The 23,233-nt window shown below is 44.1% G+C and overlaps 2 protein-coding genes across 6 annotated transcripts in view; one reads left to right on the plus strand and one right to left on the minus strand.

Annotated features, from left to right (window-relative positions):
* Positions 1-12,951, plus strand: part of AAMDC (adipogenesis associated Mth938 domain containing) — a 57,512-nt gene extending 44,561 nt beyond the window's left edge. For all 3 annotated transcript variants that reach the window (XM_033205907.1, XM_033205908.1, XM_033205906.1), the window contains exons 3-4: positions 9,999-10,094; positions 12,773-12,951. In XM_033205907.1, the coding sequence (XP_033061798.1) occupies positions 9,999-10,094; positions 12,773-12,913 (237 nt within the window). In that variant the 3' untranslated portion in view covers positions 12,914-12,951. The remainder of the gene's footprint in view (positions 1-9,998; positions 10,095-12,772) is intronic.
* Positions 12,952-19,619: 6,668 nt separating this feature from the next.
* The window catches only part of INTS4 (integrator complex subunit 4), a 110,278-nt gene continuing 106,664 nt past the window's right edge, over positions 19,620-23,233 (minus strand). For all 3 annotated transcript variants that reach the window (XM_033205904.1, XM_033205905.1, XM_033205903.1), the window contains one exon: positions 19,620-20,027. In XM_033205904.1, the coding sequence (XP_033061795.1) occupies positions 19,849-20,027 (179 nt within the window). In that variant the 3' untranslated portion in view covers positions 19,620-19,848. The remainder of the gene's footprint in view (positions 20,028-23,233) is intronic.

Consider the following 23,233-nt stretch of genomic DNA (forward strand, 5'->3'; position numbering starts at 1 on the left):
CAGGTGAGTTGAGACGTTGAGTTCAAAGGATCTTCAAAGGCAAACAAGAATTGAGAGTCAGGATGTACAGGGATGCAGAAAAAGGCATCCTTAAGGTCCAGGACTGTAAACCACTCTGCTTCCTCTGGTATTTGGGAAAGCAGAATATAAGGGTTAGGTACAGCTGGGTATAGAGGGACAATGACCTCACTGATAATCCTGAGATCTTGCACTAACCTCCACTGTCTGTTGGGTTTCTGTACTCCTAAAATTGGAATATTGCAGGGGCTATTGCATGGTTTTACTTGGGCTTTAAGTCCTTAACAATTTTTTTGAGTGCTTGTTGGGCCTCGGGTCTAAGGGGGTACTGCCTTTGGTAGGGAAAGGAGGCAGAATCCTTTAGTTTAATTTGAACAGGACGGGCATTTTTTGCTCATCCATAGTGTCCTTCTGTTGCCCAGACTTCAGGATTAATTCCTTCCTCAAGCAGGGGACAACAAACGGGTGTTCCTTTTCTTATGTTTAGGTGTATAATGGCCCCTGCTTTTGCTAGAATGTCTCTCCCTAACAAGGGAGTGGGGCTTTCAGGCATAATTAGAAAAGCATGTGAAAAGAGTAAAGTTCCCCAGTCACAACTTAGTGGCTGGGAGAAGTATCTAGTGACTGGCTGTCCTAGGACCCCTCGGATAGTGACAGATCTGGAGGACAGTTGTCCGGGACAGGAGAGTAAGACTGAGAAGGCCGCACCAGTGTCCAGGAGACAGTTAACCTCCTGGCCCTCAATGGTTAAGCATACCTGGGGCTCTGTGAGGGTGATGGCGTGGGCTGGCACTTACCCTGGGCACCCTCAGTCCTGCTGGATCATCTGGTTAGTGGCTTCTGACTCAGAGGACCTTCGTCCCCTGGGGCAGTGGGCCTTCCAGTGATTCCCTTGACATAAGGGGCATGGATGAGGGGGCAGCTTATTTCTATGTGGACAATCTTTTATAAAGTGTCCTTGTAGACTGCACTGGAAGCAAGCCCTATTAGGCATTCAGTTTCCCTAGGCTTTCTGTGTTCCAGAGCCTCCAAAGTCTGCTTGCCTGAGGGCCATGACTAAAGCGGTGGCCTTTTTTTTCATCCTGTTTATCCAGTTCTGCCTGCTCCTCCTGATCTCTATTATAAGAAACCAAGGTTGCCAAGTTCAATAGGGTTTCTAAGTTTTTTGAAGTTTTTTCTAATCTCTGCAGCTGACTGAGTGATAAACCTATCCTTTAAGATTAGTTGGCCTTCAATAGTCAGGTAACAGAGAGGTATGCTTTCTCAATGCCTCCCTTAGTCTCTCCAGAAAGGCGGTGGGATTTTCTTCCCTTCCCTGTGTTATAGTGGACATCATTGAATAATTCACAGGCTTCTTCCTAGTTTTCCTTAGTCCTTCTAGCATGAAAGTTAGTGAATGTCTGCGGCACAAATCTCCATGTTCTGATTCTGTGTCCCAGTGTGGGTCTACACTGGGAACTGCCTGCTGGCCTGTGGGGAATCGTTCTCTTTCCTCTGTTGTCATCCTCTCATTGACCTGACTGAGATACCAGAGATCGCCAAACTCTCAGGCTACAGTTATGGCAGCACTTCTCTCATTTGGGGTAGTGTCTGATTTAGCAGTAACATTATATCTCTCCATGTCAGATCAAAGGATTGTCCTAACCCTTGTAAAACATCAATATGGCCATCACGGTTATCTGAGAATTTACCTAGGTCTGTTTTAATTTGCTTCAAATCTGAGAGAGAAAAAGGTACGTGCACTCTGGCTGGGCCTAATTCTCCTCCTCCCACTGCTTGGAGGGGGCATAATTGGGGAATATTGGCACTCTTTGGTTCATTGTTTATCCCTTTGTCTATCTCCTTTTGGACCGTTTGGGTTGAAGGGGATTCCTTATTAGTTGGGGAAGGAGTTGGGGGGACGCCGGGTAGGGAGGTAGACTCTAAGGGCTTCCTATAGGGCATAAATCACACTTTTTACATAATTGTGAGTTGTCTCTTAATGAAAAGAAAGTTTGTACATATGGCACTTCACTCCATTTGCCTTCTTTTCTACAAAAGAGGTCTAGGTGTAAGATAGTGTTATAATTTATACTTCCTTCAGGAAGCCAGGTTTCTCCCCCTTGAAGAGGATATCGTGGCCAGGCAGTACTGCAGAAAAATATAAGTCATTTCTTTCTTAGTGTCTGAGAGTCAAATTGGTCCCAATTCTCCAGAATATATCTTAGGGGCGTTTTTGCCTTACGGGGAACATTTCCCATCACTTTGGAGGTCCCTTCATGGTCGCCAAATGTTACCGGGGGGTCCTTGCTCCCAGAGCTCCCAAGATGGCGGTGGGCTGCTTCCAAGATGGTGGCAAGCCTTATGTTCTCTGACCTGGGGTTCTTGGCCTCACAGATTCCAAGGAATGGAATCTTGGGCCATGCTGTGAGTGTTATAGCTCTATTAGAAGCCATGGGTCACGGAAGAGAACCATGGAACCCATGACTAGTGTTCAGCTCAGTTAGGACGAACCTGGGCACTTAGTCGTGCAGGAACAATGGCAAGCCTTTAGGTCAATCGGGAGTGGCCATGGGCACCTTGCTGGATCAGGAGCACAGCGGACACCCTGCTGGATCCAGAGGGATGGAGTCAGCGGCAGGTCTGTGACGGCAGCAAACAGCAGTGGTGGACATGGAAGAGTGCAGCTGCAAGATTTAATAGAGTGAAAACAGAGCTCCCATACAAAGGGAGGGGACCCAAAGAGGGTAGTCCGTGTTTAACCAATTCTTGTGCCTCAGCCTCCTGAGTAGCTGGGATTACAGGCATGTGCCACTATGCCTGGCTAATTTTTGTAATTTTAGTAGAGACAGGGTTTCGCTATGTTGGCCAGGATGGTCTTGAACTCCTGGCCTCAAGAGATCCACCCACTCTTGGCCTCCCAAAGTGCTGGGATTGTAGGCATGAGCCACCACACCTGGCCGATTTTTTTATAGTGACAAAGTCTCACTATGTTGCTCAGGCTGGTCTCAAACTCCTGGCCTCAAGTGACCCTCCTGCCTCAGCCCCTCAAAGCACTGAGATTACAGGTGTGAGCCCCTCTGCCTACCCCTATAACTCTTATTATTGCAGCTAATATGGTGGACTTGAATCTTACTAAGGGATTATATTTTAAAGTCGGCAATTATGGTAAAATTTGCAAATAGTTCAAATCCTTTAAGATGATCCCCCCCCCCTTTTTTTTTTTTGCAACAGTTTCACTCTTGTCGCCTAGGCTGGAGGTCAGTGGCGCAATCTTGGCTCACTTTCACCTCTGCCTCCCATGTTCAAGCGATTCTCCTGCCTCAGCCTCCCGAATAACTGGGATTACAGGTGCCTGCTACCACGCCCAGCTAATTTTGGTATTTTTAGTAGATGTGGAGTTTCACCATGTTTGCCAGGCTGGTCTCGAACTCTGACTTCAGGTGATATGCCCGCCTTGACCTCCCAAAGTGTTGGGATTACAGGCGTGAGCCACTGCTCCTGGCCAAGATGATCCCTTTAATGTTAGAACATAATGATTATTCTTGGGCCTGTCTCTATTGAAAATATAAAAATTAGTCAGGCGTGGTGGCACACATCTGTAATCCCAGCTACTCAGGAGGCTGAGGCAGGGAGAATCACTTGAACCTGGGAGGCGGAGGTTGCAGTGAGTCGAGATCAAGCCACTGCACTCCAGCCTGGGCAACAGAGCGAGACTCCATCTAAACAAATAAAAAATAAAAAAAACCCATAGTGGTTATTCTTGATTGAGAACCAGATTAATTAGTTGCCTTGCATTTAGGGTGTATATTATATGAAAAAATGCATACTGTAGTTCTAAACACTAGAAATACACTCAGTGAGTCAAAGGTTCATATTGGAAGCAGCAACTATGAAACTGACATAGAAGGAATAGTAGATACTTGTCTGCTATCTCATGTACAATCCAGGGCATATGTTCCTTGAATAGAATGACTGAATTGCCAGGCACAGTGGCTCACACCTATAATCTCAACATGTTGGGAGGCCAAGATAGGAGGATTGCTTGAGCCTAGGAGTTCAAGACAAGCCTGGGCAATAGAGAAAGACCGCGTTGCTACAGAAAGTTAAACAATTAGCCAGGCACGGGGGCATGCATCTGTATTCCCAGCTACTTGGGAGGCTGAGGTAGGAGGATCACTTGAGCCTGGGAGGTTGAGGCTGCAGTGAGCCCTGATGGCACCACTGCCCTCCAGCCTTAGTGACAGAGAGCGAGACCCTGTCTCAAAAACAAAAAAGAATGAATGAATTACTCTATTTCCATAGTTCTTACTCTCTCCTTCTCTGGACCATATAGCTGAATCCCCAAAAGGTAAAGGCCCCTATAATATGGCTCCCTTATATATATTTTGCAAATTAGACATAGTGTCTAGTGTGGTTGAGTCCCCAATATTTATTCTACAGCTCATGATTTGCCTAAGTAGTCATGGTTTAGTTTAGTAATGGATTACTTAGCGTGATTACTTAGTGTGAAGGCCAAGTTGTTGTAATAGAAGTCTCAAAATTCAGTAGCATAAAGAAGATAGAAGTGTCTTTCTCTGATAAATTATTGTGGCCAGTCCAAACTTGTGGGGGGTGGGAGAGATGTGAATAGCACAGGCTCATTTAGGGACCTAGGTTTTTTCCTTTTTATTGCTCTACCATCTCCTAGAACATTTGAATTGTAGGAACCAGTTGTAGGCATGGCAGAGCTCTAACTTGCAAGGAAGAGGAAAGAGAAGAAAAGCTCATGCCAAACCTAGATATGAAATCGTTTCTTCTGCTCACATTCCATTGAATTTTATATTAGTGACAGCACAGTCACATGACCACACTTAACTGCAAGAAGGACAGAAAACGGAGTGTCTAGCTTATCAGCTATGTGCCCTAGAAAATAGGCAGAATAGATTTTGAAAGAAAAACTAGTCATCTGCCATTATGAGATGGGAGGGTAAGTTACCTAGCAGACTTTTGGAAAAGATTTCCATTGTCCTAAACTAATAAAGAAACACATATAATACTAGACCAAAAGTTTGTTGTTAATATTTTGATAATTCCACTTGTAAGAAATGTTTCCTCTATAATCTTACATATCTTCTTTTGTGTATTCTAAAACATTATTCTGAGAAGGGGACCATCGGCCTCAATAGACTGCCAGAGGGGCCTGTAGCACAAAAACAGCCCTCTGCCCCGGCAGAGGCAGCAAGATTATTTAAGAGCCTGTTAATTCAGACAAGCAATAATGAGAATGTGACTCAGGCAGCGTCCACAGGGGATAGATTCCAGAGATCCTTTAACCTTCACTCACAGAATCTGCTTTTATCAGCAATACAGCAAGATGATAGCATTGCTACTACCCATTTGTGCTCACTTAATTTTGGCAGAAGGAAATACTTCTTTGGAAGTGTAGTTTAGGAATGTTTTCTTTTTAAAGTTAACATGAAATAGGGAGAAACGTTCAAGACAGATAGGATGCCATCTTGTTGCTTAGCCGGCATAATGGATATTAGCTGGACATTTTCCCACAATTAATAGCTTCCCCCACAGAAAAAACAGTAAGCTTTTACCACCTTAGGTCATGTGACAGAAAGCCTCTTAAAGTAGAGGAACAGAATCAGACACTCAATAGGAACAAGAGCCTTAGTCATTTGCCCTGAGGGATTGGAAGCAGCACAGGAATTGCTAGTGGCAGGTTGAGGATGCCTCAATAACAGTCTCATGCTCCAATCCCAGGCCTCTGCACAAAATTGTGAGTAATCACTGCCAATGCGTGGATCCACAGGCCTTTGCAGAGTTATCTTTCATTGCTTTGTACATGACACTGTGAGCCTTCAGTAAAGCAGCAGCAGCCCAATTCATCACTTGAGTTCCATTGATCCAGCCACTCCAATGGGCTATGGCTGTCTCTAGTCTAATCTCCAGAGGATTATGGGTTTGCAGTCTCCTATGACCTTACACTTGGATTTCCAGCAGTCAGTGGCCTTGTTTCATTTTACTAGAATGTGAGCTCTGGGTGAGAGAGCGAGACTCCATCTAAAAAAAAAAAATTAAATAAATAAAACTGCACATGTAAATATGTAAGACATTATTATTACAGGATTTAATGAAAACTCATATTCATCCTCCCCATACGTTTCTTTTTTTTTTTTTTTTTTTTTTTGAGACAGAGTTTCGCTCTTGTCGCCCAGCTGGAATGCAGTGGCACAATCTCAGCTCACTGCAACCTCCACCTTCCGGGTTCAAGCAATTCTCCTGCCTCAGCCTCCTGAGTAGCTGGAATTACAGGCACACACCACCACATCTGGCTAATTTTTGTATTTTTAGTAGAGACAGGGTTTCACCATGTTAGCCAGGCTGGTCTTGAACTGACCTCAGGTAATCTGCCCTCCTTGGCCTCCCAAAGTGCTGGGATTACAGGCGTAAAAGCCACTGTGCCTGGTCCCCATACCTTTCATAAATATATAAATTTTAGTCCTATATCCATGACGCATCATCTTCCTGAACTGGAAAACCCTTCTTTGGCCCATTTGTTATCTCTTTGAGAATTTCTTTTTTTTTTTTTTTTTTTTTTTTTTTTTTTTTTTTTTTTGAGACGGAGTCTTGCTCTGTCGCCCGGGCTGGAGTGCAGTGGCCGGATCTCAGCTCACTGCAAGCGCCGCCTCCCGGGTTTACGCCATTCTCCTGCCTCAGCCTCCGGAGTAGCTGGGACTACAGGCGCCCGCCACCTTGCCTGGCTAGTTTTTTGTATTTTTTAGTAGAGACGGTGTTTCACCGTGTTAGCCAGGATGGTCTCGATCTCCTGACCTCGTGATCCGCCGTCTCGGCCTCCCAAGTGCTGGGATTACAGGCTTGAGCCACCGCGCCCGGCCATCTCTTTGAGAATTTCAACAGCTCTTTTCCTATACCATCACTACCATTAGAATGTACCCCTTCTACAACCACTGCTTCAAGGCCTATTCATGCTCATACTTCGAGACCCGGTTAAAACAGCATGTCTTCGATGACAGTTTCCCATTTGGCTTTATTCACTCTGTCTTCTGAGATCCTCAACTCCATTTCTTCTCATCCTACTATAAATATTTGCACATTTTCACTAACCTTACCTGAATGAAACTCCATGGAACGTTTGGTTCATCTCAGTATTTCTACTGCTTAGAAATACTGAGACACGGCACAGAGTTAAGTTCTCAGTAAATGCTGGATGAATGAATGAAAGGACAGAGGTATATGGGTCAGGAAAGGAATGCTTTGTCTCTGAGAGCTTCAGTGCTAAAAGCATTGTCCTTGTGCAGATACCTAATAGGCGGAGACCCGTAGGTTGGGCTGGTAGTTCCCAAACTCTAACTCCCATATCCCCTCTGCTGACGTAGAGGTAGTTCAAGAAGTCACCATCCTTTAATGCTCAATTCATCTTTGTTAAACACTTCACCTTAAATGTGCCTGGAAGACTGGGAAGACTTTTCAGAGTGATAGGTAGATTTTAAAGCGTAAAAAGAAGTTTCCTGGAGTTAGCTGGGAAGGTTAGGAAGTTCAGAAAAAAGTAACAATATAAAGATTCTTAGGAAATTTTTCTTTTTTTTTTTTTTTTAGTGAGACGGAGTCTCACCCTGTCTCCCGGGCTGGAGTGCAGTGGCCGGATCTCAGCTCACTGCAAGCTCTGCCTCCCGGGTTTACGCCATTCTCCTGCCTCAGCTTCCCGAGTAGCTGGGACTACAGGCACCCACCACCTCGCCCGGCTAGATTTTTGTATTTTTTAGTAGAGACGGGGTTTCACCGTGTTAGCCAGGATGGTCTCGATCTCCTGACCTCGTGATCCACCCGTCTCGGCCTCCCAAAGTGCTGGGATTACAGGCTTGAGCCACCGCGCCCGGCCAGGAAATTTTTCTAAAGTCAAAATTTTAGCATGCTATGCAAGTGCTTTCTTTTCCCACCTCAACTGTCACTCTACATACAAGTTGTACTGAATTAACTGTTCTTCTAGTCTTTTTCTTTCCTCTGAGTCTTTTATTTTATTTTATTTTTGAGACAGAGTCTCACTCTGTTGCCCAGGCTGGAGTGCAGTGGCAAGATCTCAGCTCACTGCAAGCTCCGCCTCCTGGATTCACACCATTTTCCTGTCTCAGCCTCCCAAGTAGCTGGGACTACAGGTGCCCGCTACCATGCCCGGCTAATTTTTTGTATTTTTAGTAGAGACAGGGTTTCACCGTGTTCGCCAGGATGGTCTCGATCTCCTGACCTCGTGATCCGCCCACCTCGGCCTCCCAAAGTGCTGGGATTACAGGCGTGAGCCACTGTGCCTGGCTTTCTTTCTTTCTTTCTTTCTTTTTGAGATGAAGTCTCGGTCTTGTTGCCTAGGCTGGAGTGCAATGGTGCGATCTCAGCTCACTGCAACCTCTGCCTCCCAGGTTCAAGTGATTCTCCTGCCTCAGCCTCCCGAATAGCTGGGACTCCAGGCACGTGCCACCACGCCCAGCTAATTTTTGTATTTTTAGTTGAGACGGGGTTTCGCCATATTGACCAGGCTGGTCTCAAACTATAGACCTCAGATGGTCTGCCCACCTTAGCCTCCCAAAGTGTTAGGATTACAGGCGTGAGCCACCATACCTGGCCACCTTTTTTTTTTTTTTTTTTTTTTTAATGTACAGTCCAGAGGTTTTTTTTTTTTTTTACACAAATTATGGCATGAATTCACAGGGAATAGGCTCCAGCAACTCAGGCTTCTTCCCATTGGATCTTACACAGTGTGCTTCTCTGGGCGGGGCAGGCTGGTGTTTCATTTGAACCCAGGTACCTTTCTCTCTGGCTTCCTTCTTTTACTGAACATTTTCCTTCATGCATTTCAGGAAGCTATATTGGCTCTTAGAGTGCTTAATGTGCTCAATAGGCACATTAATTCTCTTGGCAAGAAAATGGCCCGTAACTTACTTGTTTACAGCAATGCCAACAGCATGTTGGGTAATAGTGTAGATTCTTCCAGTTTTGCCATGGTAACATTTGTGGGACATTCCTTTTTGAACAGTATACCCATTCCCTTGATGTCTACAATATCACCTGTCCTATAGATTCACACGTACCATGTAGCCAAAGGAACAACTCCATATTTTCTAAAAGGCCTAGAGGACATATATTGGGGGCATCTCCTCTTTCCCTTTGTATTTGTCATTTTGGCAAATTACTGGAAGATGGTTGTTCCAGCCAAAAGGTCCTGAGCCTTTTTAAATGCTTTTTCCTATACTTGGAATGCCTTGTTTCCCTGATTTCCTTGATTTATCTTTTTTCTTTTTTTTTTTTTTTTTTTTTGAGGCGGAGTCTCGCTCTGTCGCCCGGACTGGAGTGCAGTGGCCAGATCTCAGCTCACTGCAAGCTCCGCCTCCTGGGTTTCCGCCATTCTCCTGCCTCAGCCTCCCAAGTAGCTGGGACTACAGGCGCCCGCCACCTCGCCCGGCTAGTTTTTGTATTTTTAGTAGAGACGGGGTTTCACCGTATTAGCCAGGATGGTCTCGATCTCCTGACCTCGTGATCCGCCCGTCTCGGCCTCCCAAAGTGCTGGGATTACAGGCTTGAGCCACCGCGCCCGGCCTCTTTTTTTTTTTTTTGAGACAGGGTCTCACTCTGTTGCCCAGGATGGAGTGCAGCGGTGCAGTCATGGCTCACTGCAGCCTTGACCTCCCAGGTTCAAGCAATCCTCCCAACTCAGCTCTCCTGAGTAGCTGGGACTACAGGCCTAAGTCACCATACCCAGCTAATTTTTTATTTTTTGTAGAGACAGGGTCCCCCTATGTTGCCCAGGCTGGTCTTGAACTCCTAGATTCAAGGGATCCTGCCTCGTCAGCCTCCGTAAGTGCCTTAAAGAGCCTATGAGTGATGCTTGGCACAAAGTGAACCTCAGTAGACATTTCTTGAATGAATGAATCCCACAAGAATGCCTACTGCAATGAAAGATTGAGAACAGGTAACTGTCTACTTTCTCTTTCCACATCCAGCATTCTCCTGGTGTGCAGCCTGCAGATGTGAAGGAAGTTGTTGAGAAGGGTGTACAGACTCTTGTGATTGGCCGAGGGATGAGTGAGGCCTTGAAGGTAGGTGTTGGTATGCACAGCATTCCTGAGGACAGGTGGGGATCTCTTGGACCTTTGTCTTACAGATTTGTCCTTCTTGGGAGGTCATCTTTATATATCATGTACCCTCGTATTGCTGACCCAGGATAGCAGTGGCTGCATACATTCCTCTGCCTCATCAGCGTTGGGCTCTCCAGTCTACCTAACCCTGAGACAGTGTCATTTCAACTATTTCTCAGAATCTCTCAAGTTCTACAAGGATCACTATTTGGTTCTTTACATTTTAATAATACTTTCTATCCTCATAGTATATTTTATAGTACTTCTAATTTTCTTTTCTTGGACACATTTATGTTTTTCCCCTCTTCAGAAAAAAATGTAATTTTATTTTTCTTTTTTAAAAAATATAGATGGTGGCCGGCCGCGGTGGCTCAAGCCTGTAATCCCAGCACTTTGGGAGGCCGAGACGGGCGGATCACGAGGTCAGGAGATCGAGACCATCCTGGCTACACGGTGAAACCCCGTCTCTACTAAAAATACAAAAAACTAGCCGGGCGAGGTGGTGGCGCCTGTAGTCCCAGCTACTCGGGAGGCTGAGGCCGGAGAATGGCGTAAACCGGGAGGCGGAGCTTGCAGTGAGCTGAGATCCGGCCACTGCACTCCAGCCTGGGCGACAGAGCAAGACTCCGTCTCAAAAAAAAAAAAAAAAAAACAAACAAACAAAAAAAAATAGATGGGGTCTCACTACTGTTGCCCAGGCTGGTCTTGAGCTCCTGAACTTAAATGATCTCCTGCCTTGGCCTCCCAAAGTGCTAGGATTACAAATGTGAGCTACCACGCCTGGCCTATTTTTTAATTTTCTTTTTTTTTTTTCTTTTTTTTTTTTTTTTGAGATAGAGTCTTGCTCTGTCACCCAGGCTGAGTGCAGTGGTGCCATCTTGGCTCACTGTAAGCTCTGCTTCCCAGGTTCACCCCATTCTCCTGCCTCAGCCTCCTGAGTAGCTGGGACTACAGGCACCTGCCACCGTGCCCAGTTAATTTTTTTTAGTTTTAGTAGAGACGGGGTTTCACTGTGTTAGCCAGGATGGTCTTGATCTCCTGACCTTGTGATCCACCCGTCTCAGCCTCCCAAAGTGCTGGGATTACAGGTGTAAGCCACCGCACCTGGCTTATTTTTTAATTTTCTTATAGAAATAATACATGCTCATTGCAAAATATTTAAAAATTCAATGCAGAAACGTAGAAGTAAAAAGGTGAGATATTCCCTTCCCCATCTTCACATTTGGTGTATATTTCTCCAGTCTTCTCTGAATGCATCTGCAAATATATACACACTTACACATATAGATATACGTTTATATACTTATAACCATTTTACATAAATATGTATTCTGTAACTTTTTCCCCCACTTATATTACTATATTTTGTATAGTCTTCCACATAGAGGCCTACCTTATTCCTTCCTTTATAGATGTCCTACAGTCCTGTTCCCTACTGATGAAGGTGCCCCTTATATCTATGGCTTTATGTATATAGGGTACTTTCATCAGTAGGGTTCAAGCAGTCCTCCTACCTCAGCCTCCTGAAGTGCTGGAATTAAAGGCTTGAGCCACCATGCCCGGCCTATTTATATTTTTAAAATTTAAACTAGTTTTTTTTTTTTCACCAATACAATAATTCCTATCTGATAGGTTGCTTTTATAAATCTCAAATATATAGAAAATATAGGGCATATTAAAAAATATTTCACGAGTTCTTTCTGAGGCAGAGTCTAATTAAAATCTATTTTTAAAAAATATTCAGGACAAGCCAGAGTTGAGAAAATATCATCTAATAATAGGTGTCACTATTAAGAACATCTTTTATATAAATTCATTTACAATATTTATTAAGCATTTTCTATGGGTAAAGCACTATTCTAGGCACTGGGGATGGTGCAATAAACAAGACAAACAAGGTTCATGCCCCTCATGGATCATAAAAAACTAGACAACTTCAGATAATAATAAACAGTGAAGAAAATGGTGACTTATGCGGGGCTACTATGGGGTGAGCAAGAAAGGCCTTTCTGAGAAAACTTTTGAGCTGCAGTGTACATACATGAGTCAATTTCATCCTCACACCAACCCTGTGATGTAAGCACTATTATACCTATTTTACAAGTGAAGAAATTGGGGCTGGGAGACTTTAAAGAGCTAGCCTAACATTTCTTAGTATGCGGCAAAGAAGACATTTAGACTCAGTTTAGACTAACTCAAACATTTAACATTTATGGAGCTTGCACACCAAGGTAGATGTTTCACATACCTTTAGCTCAGCTAGTTGTCATACCAACCCTGGGAGCTAGGTGTTAATATCCCTAATTTACAGACATGAAAACAAAGACTCAGAGAATTTAATTTACTTACCCAAGGTTACAGTGCTAGTAAGGATGTAAATCCAAGGCTAACTGCAAATTCCATGTTCTTTCATTTCCATTCACTTGAGCTTTATGCTTGGGTATTATGATACCTCTGTCAAAGAGGGCTTTTTGACTCATTGGGGCTCCCTGCCCAATTTTGAACTGGTGATACACTGAGTGATCGTGAAGTGGCGATTGTCAACATCTAATTCTGTAGAGTACACCTGCCTCATGGCAGTAAAGGAAACCCTGGGGGGCCTTTCCCTTACTTAACTCATCTCTTTTCCACCTTGCCAGGTGCCTTCATCAACTGTGGAGTACCTCAAGAAACATGGCATTGATGTGCGGGTCCTCCAGACAGAGCAGGCAGTGAAGGAGTATAATGCCTTGGTTGCCCAAGGGGTCAGGGTGGGAGGTGTCTTCCATTCCACCTGCTGATGGAGCCTTGAGAGGAGAATAAATCACTAAGTACCTATGCCTGTGACTGTCACTCACCATTCTCCAAAGCAGCCTCCCCTAAGCATTTTTGGACACCTGCTCATGCCAGGTCCTGTGCTAGGCTCTTGGGATGCAAGGGATGACCAAGACAAGGTCCCTGTCCTTGAGGGTGTTAAAAGAAAAAAAAGAGGAGACAGAAGTTTAATAATGTAGTGAATGAACTGAGGGAACATTTGAGTAACAGGAACAGTAGGAGTATGCCCTGGGAGTTGGGTTCTAGACAGGCTGTTCTACTAACCAACCCTGAGACTGGAGCCAGATCGTTCTCTCTGGACTTCGAATTTCAACTATAGGCCAGGTGCCATGGCTCACACCTGTAATCCAAACACTTTGGGAGGCTGAGGTGGGTGGATCACTTGAGGTCAGGAGTTCAACCCCAGCCTAGCCAACGTGGTGAAACCCATCTCTATTAAAACTACAAAAATTGGCCAGGCGCAGTGGCTCACGCCTGTAACCCCAGCACTTTGGGAGGCCGAGACGGGCGGTTCACGAGGTCAGGAGATTGAGACCATCCTGGCTAACATGGTGAAACCCCATCTCTACTAAAAATACAAAAAAAAAAAAAAAATTAGCTGGGCGTGTTGGCAGGCGCCTGTAGTCCCAGCTACACGGGAGGCTGAGGCAGGAGAACGGCGTGAACCTGGAGGGCGGAGCTTGCAGTGAGCCGAGATCGCGCCGCTGCTCTCCAGCCTGGGCAACAGAGCGAGACTCCGTCTCAGAAAAAAAAAGAACTACAAAAATTAGCTGGGCGTGGTGTCACAAGCCTGTAGTCCCAGCTACTTGGGAGGCTAAGGCAGCAGGAGGATCACTTGAACCCGGGAGGAATAGGTTGCGGTGAGCTGAGATGGCACCACTGCACTCCAGCCTGGGTGACAGTGAGAGACTCTGTTTAAAAAAAAAAAATTCAACTATAAAATGTTGGGGCTGGACTAGATGCCCTTTAAAGGTTCCTACAGATAGTCTTTGTTCTACTAAATACCCAGATGGCCTTTGTGAAGCCTTAGAATAGACTGAGAGAATTACAAGTTATCAGCATCACCTTATTTTTAATTTTTCTTTCTTTTTAAAGAACTATGGGCTTTGGTGTCAAATAGCCTTGACTTTGAACTGCAACTCACTGCCACTCACTGATTGGGCATTTGTCTAATTGCTTAGTTTCACTGTTCTCATATGTAAGATCAGGATAACATTATCAGTACCTGGAGTCACTGTAGGTATTAAATGAGGCAATTCATAGAAAGTATTAACTCACTGCGTGGCATTTAGTAAGGACTCAATACATTAAACCACTGTTGTCCTTATCTTTCTACTAATGGGGATACTGTGTAAAGCCAACTAGTTTCATTTTATGTCTTAATATAGCAGCTTATTATTTCAAAGAGTTATAGAATGTTGGAGCCCAAAGGAACTATCTCACTCATTTATTCAGTAATCCTCTTTCATATCCATTTGCGGACAGCCTATTACTAATTTTCTTATGACCAGTTGTTGTTGGGCCCTGGGGGAATAAGGATGAATGTTATAATTCCTGCCCTTAGAAATTATGTTGTATGAGAGAAAGACAAACAAGTAAACAATAATGATACAATGCTAATATTATAATAGTTACTACGTCCAGTAGTAGCACAAAGAAAAGACTAATTTATCCTACTAGGATGGAAGGAAAATTAGGGAAGACATCACTAAGGAGATGACATTTAAGTTGAGTCTTAAAAAATGGAAGGTTCATTAATTCACTGAAAAAACATTTACTTGGCAGCTCTTTTAACTAGACATTTACTAGGTATGGTATTTATCACAGCCATAACTAAATAAAATCGCTTCACCCCAGCCATCATTGGAGCAGCAGCAGTGGAAAGATGATTTTTGCTTCACATGATCCTGCCACCGGACTACATAGTTAGGCTTCTTACCTACAGGGACCAATCCATAGACTGGACAGCAACTTAAGATGTGGCTTGGCAAGAAAAGCTGAAACAGTATGGAAAGTGAAGAAATTTATTTTTTTCCAAGTTCACCAAGTGGCAGACATAGGATTAGAACCCAGCACTGTGTCTTGATCATTTTATGGCATACACCTCCTTGCTCCCTAGAAGCAGACGGGAGTGAGTGCTTCACAGACCCGACACCCAGCGTTGAAGTCTTGGAAGGATCTGCTTGGTGCCCTTTCCACAGCCCTTTCACTTGTCAGATGGCAGATCCTTCTAGATCTGTTCCCTCGGCTCATAAAGCCAGCCCTCTGTATAGCTAAGAGGGATGTTTGATAAAATTCAGACTGTTTCTCTAGTGATGCAGTCTTTTTTTTTTTGTCAAATGTAAAGTGAGACAGCTCCAATGGGTGTTGAATTCAGTGTGGGTGTAATCATTGTTCCTGAGTTGTCGCCAGTTAAAGAGAACTTAGTGTAAACTTCTTAGAGACAGAAGTATCTGTCAGTGACATTATTAAACTTTTAAGAAAACCTGCTAATAGCCTCTACCTTTGAACCTGGTGCATATGGTCAATGATGGAAATATGTAGAGCTTGAAGGGAAGCTGTTTCTTCACATAACTATACTTAGTACTGTGTCTTAATCATTAAAGCATCTCAGTTAGTTTGTAGTTAGCACAGCCCTCAAGCTGCCCACAGGTAATTTCTTCTAACCTGAGTGGTTAAGACAAGAAGTTGGCCGGGTGCAGTGGCCCACGCCTGTAATCCCAGCACTTTGGGAGGCCAAGGTGGGTGGATCACCTGAGGTCAGCAATTTGAGACCAGCCTGGCCAACATGGTGAAATCCCATCTCTACTAAAAATACAAAAATTAGCTGGGCATGATGGCACGTGCCTGTAATCCCAGCTAGTCTACTCGGGAGGCTGAGGCAGGAGAATCGCCGGAACCAGGGAGGCAGAGCCTGCTGTGAGCTGAGATCGCGCCACTGCACTCCAGCCTGGGCAACAGAGCAAGACTCCGTCTCAAAAAAAAAAAAAAGACAAGAAGTTGGCCACGGCTAGGTGTGTACCTTTCTTCTCCACAATTGTGTTTGCTGAGTTCAATCATCTCAAAGCAAATATAAAATCCTTTCAGAAACTTGAATCTTTTTTTGCAGCATGCCATGGTACCGCTACCTTTGCTCTGGATTCATAGAATCATTCTTTCCTTGCCGGATATGTGCCAGGAGTTGTGCTGGGGATACAGCACAGACATTCTTACGGTCCAGGTACAGATCAGTTGGAAGAAATAAAACATGTAAACATACAGTGAGGATGCAGAAGTTGCAAATTGGCAAAAATCTACCTGGAGACATCTTTTGTTTGTCTCAGTAATTTTAACATTTACTGTAGTTACCAAGGTTTTATAACTTTCATGAAAATGAAGATTTCTGGCTGTTTTGGAAGAATGGGAAGAACTGACACCACTAGGCCCACATTTATAAATGAAAATAACTTGAGTGGAATGGAATAGAGAATGTACTTCTCTGATTGCCTTCTCCAACAGAGAATGTGCTCTCTGATTCTTCAATTGCTGTTATATTCTAGACTACTTTATTCCTTTACTTTTCCTGCCTACCTTTCTTAAGGGGTTTGCATTTGTGAACCTGCAATGCAGTATTAATAAATACTATACTATGTGTGAAGAACATCGTATAGGAGGCTGTGGGAACATAGAGGAAATGTTCCAAGCCCGTAAGAGACACAGGTATGCCCTAGAACAAGGCCCAGTCCTGAAGAATGGAAGGAAAGGAGCTATAGGAGACAGTCTGAGGAGCACATTCCCAGGCTCAGCAGGTCCAAAGGCCTAGAGGTGAGAGAAGAACACTACAGGTAATTCTGTTCAGCTGGAGTAGTACAGAGACAGTTTGGGACAGGGAGTATGAGGCTGGAGATGAAGAAGAGGCATGAAGAGCCTTCAAGATAGGAATTTTGACTTTTTCCTGGGATGAGTAGTGATCCACTGAAAGGGCCTGATCTGTTCAGATGAGCTCATCACTTTAGGAGGGCTGATGGTGGCTCCATCAATATAGAAACAGTGTAAGAAGAGGACTAAGAAACACGAAGGAAGAGGAATCTAAAGGACTTGATGGCTACTTCTGTATGAGGGATGAGGAAGGAATCCAATGTGACAAACAGGTTTCTGGCTCTGACTGCTGGGTTCATGCTAGACCACTCACTAAGAACAGACCCCTGTGATGCAAGTCACCTGGGGAAGAAACAGGAGGCCTGGGTTCTAGCCTTAGCTTCACCACTAACTCAGTCTCTCTGGGCCTGCGTATTCATTTGCAAATGAAGGTGCCACACTGAAATGCTCTTTATGCCCCCTTCCAAAGCCTTTATAAAAAGGTCTTTTTATTTCTTCACTTCAGTGGAAAAGTACAGAACCAGAGAAAACCTAAAATTCTCATATTCCCCAGAAAGTAAAAATTCAGGGTAAAAACAATTTAAAAAGTTGAGTCCAACCCCGATATGATACTTGAATTCCTTAGCAACAAATTTTTCAGAAGCTTGTTCAACCTTTGCTCAAACTCATCTAGCCTGGAGAATTCCATATCCCCTAGTGCAGCCCGTTCAATTCTTATACAGCTTTTAAAAATGTATTCTGATAATAAGCCAAAACCTATCCCTTAGTGCTTGTCTACCTTTGATGGAAAAAGTACTACATTTTACATTTTTAAGACAGGATCAAGTCCTGGCTTTGTCTCTTAAAGACAGACACTATCTCAAAGCCTCTGTTTCCTTACATGGAAAATGAGGGCTAACTTGGAGGATTTTTTTATAAAAGGGGTACTTATCTGAAAAATATCCAGCATATTCTTCCCTTAGAAGGCTTTCTATAATTACAGCACGATGGGCTCAGGCAGCAGCCATGGTTCTTTATGTTTTTGTCTAGGCTCCAACCCAGCAAATGCCATCAGATATTCATGTCGGGGCTGTGGTAGAATTCCACCTGGCTACAGCTTCATGGCACATCCTTGAGAGATGCAAAACAGGTAAGCACACTAGAAAAGTCAGCTCCCTGGAGTTAGTCATTCTTCCCCTAGTCCCTCTTTAGCACTCATGACCTCGTGGAAACAGACGGCCTAGAAATAGACTGCCGGATCTGTCATTGATTAATTGTATGACCTAGGACAGTTTACTTATTTCTGTCAACTTCAGCTGCCTTGTTTATAAAATGAAGACAACAGTACCTAGAGAGTTAATTAATTAATGTAAAGAGCTTACAAAACTGCCAGGTACACCAAAGTACCTTAAAGCAAAAGTTAAAACATGCTTGAATTTAAATTCCAGCTCCACCTCTGAGTAATTGTATTATCTTGCTATTATTTTTATAAGCTTGCCAAGTGGCAAATACAATCAAGACTGGCTGCAGGTTCAGATTCTACCAATCGTTATTTAATCCGTCCTATTCAACCACCATTGAGGTCCAATTATCTCTGTTTCACAGATGAGGAAACAGACAGAAAGAGCTTTTTCCCATATACTTCCCCTGAGGTGATATAGCATAGACCTTTGGGATCTTCTCGGATTTGAATGAATACAGGCTTTATTACTTACTGTATAGTTGTCCCACCAGTGACTTAAGTCTCTGAGCCTCATTTGGCTATTGTGAAGATTAAATGACAGGTGAAGTACATAGCACAGGCGGTACCAAAGGGTAACCTCTCTGGAGCACTGACTGTTATTGTTATCACACCTGCAATGTTTTTTTTTTTTAAAAAAAAACAGAGATGGGGTCTTGCTATGTTGCCCAGGCTGGCCTTGAACTCCCTGGGCTCAAGTAATCCTCCTGCCTCCCATAATCCCAAAGTGCTGGGATTATAGGCATGAGCCACAGCCCCCAGCCTCACACCTAAAACTTTAACTCACATGCAGCATCAACTCATGAGAGATGCTGCAGTAAATGACTTTATTTCTTGCACTGGTTCCCTATTTCCCATAATCCTGATTTCTTTTCTAAAATATAGCTCTTCTATATTATTTATTTAAAGCCATAGAGGTCCTAAGAATAATGGCAGGCAAGATCAAGAATTTTCCTCAAAGCCAGGCACAGTGGCTCACGCCTGTAATCCCAGCACTTTGGGAGACCGAGGTGGGCAGATCACTAGGTCAGGAGATCGAGACCATCCTGGCTAACATGGTGACACCCCGTCTCTACTAAAAATACAAAAAACTAGCTGGGCGTGATGGCGGGCGCCTGTGGTCCTGGCTACTCAGGAGGCTGAGGCAGGAGAATGGCATGAACCCGGGAGGCAGAGGTTGCTGTGAGCCAAGATCACGCCACTGCACTCCAGCCTGAGGGACACAGCAAGACTCCATCTCAAAAAAAAAAAAAAAAAGAATTTTCCTCAAAGATGAAAATGATTCATTCTCCAGCTATTGAGTCCTTGGCCCAGCTACTACCTGCGTTAGGGAAGAGGCTTCCTAGCAAGATAACGCATGTTTAAGGTCCGTCAGCAACTGTCAATGGTAAAAAAGTACAGTTGTTAAAGCGGCCTTGGAGTTGCCCTGACAAACACACCGTCACTTTAAGAAATAAGACTATAGCTCAAATAACCAGTTGTCAGGAGGTAGCTGGACCTTTGTGTTTCACACCTGAGGAATAGCATGTAAGCATGTAGTATAAAAGCTGAAGCTATAGCCACACATTTCTTTACAGACCAGGAACTAGAACAGCTTGGTGTTTTCTCAACTTTATTGTGGAGACGGGGAGGGGAAGTAGACTTGAAGGTTTTTTATTTTTTAATGAAGAAACAATTTATCCTGTGTTTGATACCAGATGAGACTGTAAGGGTCACATACTCCTTAAGCCTACATATCAATTCCAGGTGAAGTGCTTCAGGCTTGGCTCATTCTGACACCTAAGAAGGGCCCTCTAGGCCATGGTTGGAAAGAGTGTTTTTGCCTCAGCGCCGTGCAGGTTTGGGCATTATATAAACTTTTACAGGCTTGCTGAAGGGAATGGTGCCCTCGATGTTGGTTTCCACCTGTGGTGACACCTCACCACCCTCCATCCAGGGGCATTTTGGAATGCGAGCGCTGGAGTTGTAGGCCAGCAGCAGCCTCACTTCTACCTGGCATGCCTCTGAAAAAAAGATAAAAGAAATCGTCTATAACTAGGCACCTGCTAGGAATGAGGATGAAATGTGAAGTTAAAGAAATATCAAAACGGAAGCAGTAGGAAGAAATTTCTTCATCCGTCCGCATCCCTCCCCTTACCCTCACCAAACAAAACACTTCCCAGGCGAAATCCTGGTAGGCTGACAATGAGCCTGCAGATGTGATGCTACTCCATCACCTTCCCCTCGGGCTCACTGTGGCACAGAGCCAAAACTGCTGAGACGACTGGAGAGCAAGCTAAAAACCCTTTCAGAAGGATTAATTGCTTCATGATCTGCTTTATGAACTGGGCTAAAATTCTTACGCAGGTGTGGATTTGGGCACTTTCTGAGAACCTCTCAGCGTTTCAAGACTTCCAGCCTCAGAACAGAGGGTCAGAAGGTGCATGTGGCTTATTCTCATACCCAGCTGGGCTCTTCCTGCGCAGTTCCATCTCAAGCCTCAGGGCTGCATGTACCACAGACTACTTTATTAGTGGAGAGGAAGCCTTTGAATAGGAAATGGTTGGCCAAAAATTTCTGGCCAATGAACAGGAACATGTTTCAGGGACCTAAAATGTCTGAAAACATTTCATTCTCTCATTACATTATCTTACAATATAATCATCTAGTGTCTCTATGTGGCAGGTCCTAACAAGAATAAATAAGAACTCCCCTCAAGTCGCTGACTGTTTGGTTGAGGAAACAGATAGTTGCAATGGAGTACAATACACGCTCTAACCAAGCCTGCAAGAAGTACTGAGGAAGGGAGTGCAGGAAGGCTTTGGAATAGAATATCCATTCTGTGCCAAGCACATAACCCCAAGAGTTCTTATCCTGCTACATTATGAAAGAAAGATTGTCAAAATCTTGGCAAAAGTTCCAAGAATCAGATAGGTTCTCAGAGACTCCCCAAATGCACACCTGGGTAAGAATTCGAGCCCAGTTCATAAACTGAAGCAGTTATTCATTCTATTAACCACATGCTTCTATAAAGAAGAGGGAGAGAATTTCAGAAAAATGAAAGGGCAAGTGCAAAGGCCAGAAACAGAGTGAACTTGGAATGTCTCCTTAATTTGGTGCAACCAGAGTAAAAAGTGCAAGTGTTGAAGATGATCCCAAGGCTAAGAAGTTCAGAGGGTAGGAATGAAGGCTAGATGGATCTAAATTAACAGGGGCAGACACTCCAGGACTTTTCAATGCCTCCCCAGACCTCTTCCTGGTTAGATCCAAACTTCTCTCTATGATCAGAGGAGAGACTGGATTGCTGTCCTCCAGGAAGAGAAAGGTTTGCAGTCAGCCCAAGGCCAGAGCAATCCAGTGCACCTCAGATTTCAGCATGAGATCTAAGTGCAGTCTCAGCATCAGCAAGTACCAGCCATGTGGTAAGCACACACTCACATGACAACATGGGGGTCATGCAGCAGCCATGAGTGTAACTGTCATGAAATTAACACTATTCTCTGATACCAGACTCCAGATGAATCTCCCACTCAGGATGGAATCAAGATAGGTACCTGTATCTGCTTTCCTGCCACATCCTCCCGTTCCATCCCAGGTGGCAGACCACAACCAAAGCCCCAGTTGGCATAGCACTTTCAAGAAGCCAAATCCTGGTAAAAGCTGGATAAGGCTCAAGCCTATAATCCCAGCACTTTGGGAGGCCAAGGCAGGAGAATCAGTTAATCCCAGGAGTTTGAGACTAGCCTGGGCAACATAGTAAGACCCCATCTCTACAAAAAAATAAAAATAAGTTAGCCAGGCGTATAGTCTCAGTTACTAGGGGGACTGAGGTGGGAGGATCACTTGAGCCTGAGATGATCACACCACTGCACTCCACCCTGGGCAACAGAGGGAGACCCTGTCTCAAAAACAAACAACAACAACAACAACAAAAAACAAATCCTGCTAAGATCAGAGGGTGTTGATGTAGGACTCAGCCCTACAGGGTCATTTTGCATTCCCTTACCAACATTTGATAAGAATGGCAATTCAAGGCAATGCCATAGGAGTAAAGCGGAGAAGAGAGAAAACAAGAGGATGGGGAACTAGGGAGAAAGAGACAAGATCATCTAGGACAACTCAGGCAACTTATGCATCATGCCTGGAAGAATATATCTCCTAGGAAGTTTATATTCTTATTCTCATCTTAATGAGACAGGGAGGTAAAATAACTTTCTCAGGATCACACAGCAAAGGAGGCAGAATTTGAAACATGGTCTGTGACTCAGCTTCCTACGTGGCAGCATCCTGCCTCCCAGAGGAGAGGCCCCTCCCTGGTGGGGAGCTACTCAGGGATTGAAGGAGCTCCCTAAAAACTCCAGGCCCCATCACCTAGATTAGGAGAAAGTGCAAGCTCATTTACAATGAGACATATTTCAATTCAGTGCCCCAAACCGGAAGGGACATAGCACAGTGAGGACTGGGAAGGGTGACTGCCAGCTTTAGCACTATCACTGATCAGCTATGTGGGCCTCCATTTATGTATCTGTAAAATGAACCAGAGAATACCAATTCCCACTGCAGAGTTGGTCTAAAGATTAAATGAATTTTAATTGCACATTTAAAACCTTGTATTCAATTTTCATTATTTGTTGAGTGCCTACTATGTCAGGCACTAGAGACATAGGCTACTAAAACACTGGAGATACAGAGGCAAAGACAGGCAAGTTCCCTGCTCTACAGGAGCCTACATCCTAATGGGAAAGTCAGTAAATAATTAAATGTGAAAACACATCTGATACCAGTACACGCTATAATATATAAAGAATTAAAACAGGGATTTGTAATAGTGACTGGGTAGCAACCACTTAGAGGAGGTGATCTTGTTTTCTTGTTTCTGATGGTTTTTTTTTTTTTTTTTTTTTTTTTAAGTCAGGGTCTTGCTGTTAGCCAGGCTAGAGTGCAGTGGCACGATCAGGGCTCCCTGCAGCCTTGACGCCCCCAGACTCAAGCAATCCTCCTACCTCAGCTTCCTGAGTAGCTAGGACTACAGGCACATGCCACCATGCCCAGTTAACTTTTTTATATATATTGTACAGATAGGGTTGCCTTATATTGCCCATGCTGGTCTCAAACTCTTGGGCTCAAGCAATCCTCCCACCACAGCCTCCCGAAGATTATAGGTACAAGCCACCGTGCCTGGCTGTGATCTTATATAAGTTAAAATTATTCAGGCTCAGGATCACCTGGC

This window comes from Trachypithecus francoisi, unplaced genomic scaffold (assembly GCF_009764315.1).
Source record: "Trachypithecus francoisi isolate TF-2019V2 unplaced genomic scaffold, Tfra_2.0 Lachesis_group8, whole genome shotgun sequence".
NCBI classification, from domain to species: Eukaryota; Metazoa; Chordata; class Mammalia; order Primates; family Cercopithecidae; genus Trachypithecus; species Trachypithecus francoisi.